This window comes from Fukomys damarensis, unplaced genomic scaffold, assembly GCF_012274545.1.
Source record: "Fukomys damarensis isolate Sample0158 unplaced genomic scaffold, DMR_v1.0_HiC HiC_scaffold_36, whole genome shotgun sequence".
Classification (NCBI taxonomy): Eukaryota; Metazoa; Chordata; class Mammalia; order Rodentia; family Bathyergidae; genus Fukomys; species Fukomys damarensis.
This window is the reverse complement of record NW_022900948.1, coordinates 47,700,704-47,705,491: the sequence shown is the minus strand read 5'-3', so window position 1 is coordinate 47,705,491 and position 4,788 is coordinate 47,700,704. Positions and strand designations below refer to the sequence as shown.

Genomic DNA, 4,788 nt, shown 5'->3' with positions numbered 1-4,788 from the left:
CAGTGCGGGGGGTTGGGGCGGGGGAGGGGTGAGATCCTTCCTCCTGTCGGCCTGGCCGTGCCGCCACACGACTCTGCCCACAGACCCAGACCCTGCGTCTCGCAGCCGAGTGCCCGCCTCGCCGGTAGTCACGGATAGTCCCGCGATCACGCACGCGTCCTGGACGCCTCCCTAGTGAGTAGCCCCGGCTGACCCAGAGGCGACAAAGTCGCATGCGCTATTTGATTGGCCCTGCTGTGGGGCCTGGGCCGAGGCCTGAAACTGACAGCACCCTCCCTCCTTCGAGGCATCACTTGGGAAAGAGTCCTGAAAAAAGGACTTGGGTTAACCCTGCCAGCGTGCAAGGACCGCATCCGCAGCAGCTTCCAAAGCTGGCAGGGAGAGCTGAGTGCACAGCGGGCCACACGAACGTCCTCGGTTTGTCTGGCTGTACAATGTCCCTTCCCAAAGGACACTGGACACTCTTCAAGCTCAGCGGCCCAGGCTGCGGGGTCAGAGTCACAGTGAGTGAACCCTGATCTGTTCCCCAGGCGTGGCGTCCAGGCCCTGTCAGTACCACGTAGCTGTGCTTGGCTGAGCTGGGGGCCCTGGCACCACTCTACACAGCTCTCAGGTGGCTCTGGGATGCTCAGGCATCTTCATTTCCACACAACACACCCGTCTGAGGATGTCACCTGAGATGGTCTGAATTCTGACTTCTTAAACTAAGCCAGGACTCCTCCTCCCACTGCTCAAGTGAATACAGTGCAGAGCTGGGCGGGCAGGAGCTGGGTCTGGGGCATGAGCCGGGTCCCGCTGGCGGAGAAGGCCCTGTCCGAAGGCTATGCTCGCCTCCGATACCGCGACACTTCCTTGCTCATCTGGCAGCAGCAGCAGCAGAGGTTGGAATCTGTGCCGCCTGGGACCTATCTGAGCAGGAGCCGAAGCATGTGGTACTCACGGTACGGAAACGAGGCCATCTTAGTCCGAGACAAAAACAAGCTTGAGGTCTGCCGGGACACGGGCCAGTCCAAGGTGTGCACAATCGTGTGATTAAACCCGTGGCCAGGTATCAAGCCTTTTGCACCTCTCAGTTGTCACATGGCTTCCTAATTCTCAGCGGGAGGCCACGAAGATCCAGATGAGGTGTAAGATCCCAAGAAATCCAGCAACTCCTTGCTCGGGTCCCCCCAAAGCTGGTGGCTGCACACCCACTTTCAGGGTTCTGCGCAGAAAGGCCCATGTTTCCAGACAAGTCAAGCAAGAGGAGCCCCAGCCCCAACCACCAACCGTTCTGAGTTCTAGAGGTTGTTTCTAATATTAGCTTCTGCCTGCTGAAGAAAGGGTAGCTGCTGTCACACGTGTTCTCGGATCCCTCTGCTCGCATCCGCACAAGCAGCCTTGGTGGCTGCAGTGGTGGCATCTCAATGGGATGTGGTGCCCTGTGGTGGCCTCCACACTGGCTCCTAAGCACAGGGGCCCATGGGCGAGCTTGTCCTGCACAAGGCTCCCTGAGTTTCCAGTGACTTCCAGCTGTCACGTGGCTGTGAAGCAGGCTCCCCCTCCAACCCCAGGCTGCAGCTGCCCACCGTTTGGGGTTCAGCATACTCCATCCTCACTGCACAGCCATTCTGAGGGCCTTTGCCCTCTGCTGCAGTGAAAATCCTCTGGCGATGCACACGTGGAGGAGTTTTGTCAAAGCTGGTTTTGCTTTTCTAAATAAACATCCTTTACGGTTCCTTCCCTTTCTCTGGCTTTTGTCTTCTTCAGACCCTACTTGGCTTTCACTCTTAGTAAAAGCTGAGTAAATACTGCAGAGCAGAGCTAAATGCCCTCCTGAGAGAAGAGCACTGTCGGCAGTGCGGTCACAGTCGCAGCGTCCTGGTGGCACCTTCCTTCCCGTCTGGCAGACACCAGACCTCCCTAGTGGGCAGAGATGCCGCCAACAGCTCGTCCTGAGCGTGGCGTGTTCCCTGCTTCCCATTACAGCCATGCGTGTTCACCTGCAGACCGGAGGCCCACCGGAGGGAGCCCTGCTCAGCTGCCCGCCCTAGAGCCAGGTCCCTTTGCTGGCCCCGTGGTGTCCAGGCTGGAGGAACTGTCCCATCTGCGAGAGCGAGACTTGCCCAACCGAGGCACCATAGCAATGTGGATCAATCCAGGCTGTTCTTGTCTACATCTTTGTAGCTCCTCAATTTAAGCCCCGCTAGGAAAGCAAGCTGCCTTCACAGACCTGCTACGGCACCTGACCCAAGGGTGGTCAGAGGTCATGTGCAGCAATGGGATATGCACATGCTCACCAGGGCCAGTGGTGCAGGTTAACAGGCACTGGGCTACACAGGCAAGCTGGAGCTAAGGTGCTTAGCCCACAAGAAGACACCATCTGCCCAGGGCAGACAGGACAGTGACATGCTGGAAGCCAATGTGGACTGATGCGGTGGGCCTAGCCAGTACCCAGCGTGAACCTCCTCCCTGGGAATGTCTGTCCCAGGCTGGCAGCAACAGGCTGTTCTGAGCAGTGTGTTAGGGTCCTCGGATGCCTTGACCCCCAAATTCCTTCACCAGTGACCCTCAAGGACGTCCAGGGCCTGTTCCGAATGACAGTCAGCTATAGCACAAAGACCTGTCCTACCTCGTTTCAGGTAGGGTTGGACCACTTAGGGGCCTGTGTCACAGGAAGTCAAGAGGGCATGGGATGGCGCCTGCTTGACAGTGATGAAGGCAGCCCACTCCAGGGCTCCAGGGACCAAGGACGGAGAGGAAGGGGCAGGCACTTTCTGCGTAAGGCTGTGGGATGGCACTGAGCCTGGCTCCTCCCCAGCCCAGGCGGTGAACGTGGCTGCTGAAGGCCCTTTACCAAGATGGAAGGGGAGTGGTCACACCACACCACACACCATGAAGAAAGACACCACCACGGAAAGCTAGGATGCGTGGTTGGTTTTTTTCTTTTTATTATGAAAACAAAACAAATGCCCCAGGAGAAGGGTCCATGATTACCAGAAACATCAAAGAGTACTTTCTACCATTTTTATTCTGTGGTGTTGAGGCCAGCATTGCAATAAACAAGCTAAAACTACTTACATTGGACTCATTTTCAGTAACTGACATTTACAGGAATATACTAGAAACGGCACTAAAAAGTGTTAAGAAAAATTACGGTAAACTCGCATGCACATCATACAGAAAAGTAACATTTTTAAATATAAAAAAGAAAAACCTCCTGGAAGTGTTATGCCAGTATTAGGGGACAGAGAAAACTCGATGTGACGATTCTTGAAATGGGCATTTTTCCTTCCCAAATGACTGTAAAAGGTGTGACAGCTGCAAAGGAACACAACCAAACAAACACAAAGGAAAACGTGTCTTATAGTTGTTAGCAAGCTGACGCTGCCCCGCAGGAGGGGGGCTCTGGGCCTCCCCAACACCCACAGCCCGCCCTCGGCCGGCTCCGGCAGGGCCCCAGGTCTGTCCTGCCCTGTGGTGGCCGCCAGGCCTGCCACTGCCCCTTCCCAGGGAGCCTCTGCCTGGAGGTCTGACTGCCCTGCAGTGCTCCGGCCAGGAGAGGCCGTCACCAGGGCCACCAACGTCCCAGGTGTCAGGGACCCACCGAAACCCGAGAACAGGTTTGAAGTCTGGACAGAAAGCCTTTAAAAAGTTACAGCACCAATGAACACCTGCTCAGGAGGAATGCAGCCCTCGGACCCTCCCTCAGAGGGCCAGCTGCCTCCCGCGGCCGCAACCGCCTCGCTCCCTGCGCCGGCTCGGGCTGGGACACGCAGCCACTCAGATCCCGAGCCATTCTGTCATGTGTTCATTCCTTAAAGTCACAGTTTAAATATTCTATTAAAGATCTGTTTAGAAAATACCTTTGAAAAACAAGGGTAACTTTAAAAAATGGAACTTTAAAATCCATTTATATTTTTATTATAAACAAAACTGACTTAAAAGTTTTAACAAATGGCTGAAAACTCAACAAGTGTCAGAACCGCTAGCAACTAGGAACACGCAGCCAGCCCCACCCGAGTCCATGGTCTGGTTTTAAACACTGAGCCCTGGCAGGAAGCTGCTCACCGGTCTCTGTCTCCACCCCAAGTGCAGGGTCAACCAGACAAACAGCCGCCCATGCCAAGGCCACCAAGCACCACAGGATGTAGCCTGAAGTCCCGGGAACTTGGGGCAATAAAAGAGCCAGGAGCATCGCGCAGTCTCCCCGACCCTGCACCCCGGGGGCACACAGGCCAGGGCAAGGGGCTCCGCTCGGCCCGGCAGAGCTGGCAGAAACTCCAAGGCCGGACGTGCGGCAGCCTCTAAAAACAACAAACCCAAAGAGAACCTTCTGTTAAACTCTCGTATATTATTACTATTTTTGTTTTTGACAATAGTTTAAAAAAAAAATCAAGACTTGGATTTTTCTATATACTTTTCTCTCAGATTGTAAAGCTCACGTCATAAAACTGGGGTTCCCTACATTGATTTCTTTGATGAAACAGTCCTCAAGAGACCCGGCATGGATACAAGAAAAACTGAACAAACAACAAAAAATTAGAACGTGCTGGAGCTGAAGTGTCTATACTTGTAAGTCTCCAAAGTTTATACAAAAAATAAACAAAAAATCTGAAACCAAAAAACCAAAACCAAAGCCACTAAGCCCAGGAAGAGGGCGGACAGCTGAGCGCCCAGGCAGGGAGCACAGGGAGCTGGGGCCTGGTCTCCTCCTTGGCTGAGGGCTGACGTCCACTGCTGTGTTTAATGCACTTCTTTTACGGTTCTGTGTTTTTGCTTTTTCTCTTTTTTTTTTTTTTTTTTTTT

General features: G+C 54.1%; 1 protein-coding gene across 1 annotated transcript; it reads left to right on the top strand.

Annotated features, from left to right (window-relative positions):
- Positions 1-6: 6 nt before the first annotated feature.
- On the top strand, positions 7-3,113 carry Brd3os (BRD3 opposite strand). The gene has a single exon (XM_033758957.1). The coding sequence runs from the start codon at positions 781-783 to the stop codon at positions 1,030-1,032; it is 252 nt and encodes an 83-aa protein (XP_033614848.1). The 5' UTR covers positions 7-780; the 3' UTR covers positions 1,033-3,113.
- Positions 3,114-4,788: the final 1,675 nt, after the last annotated feature.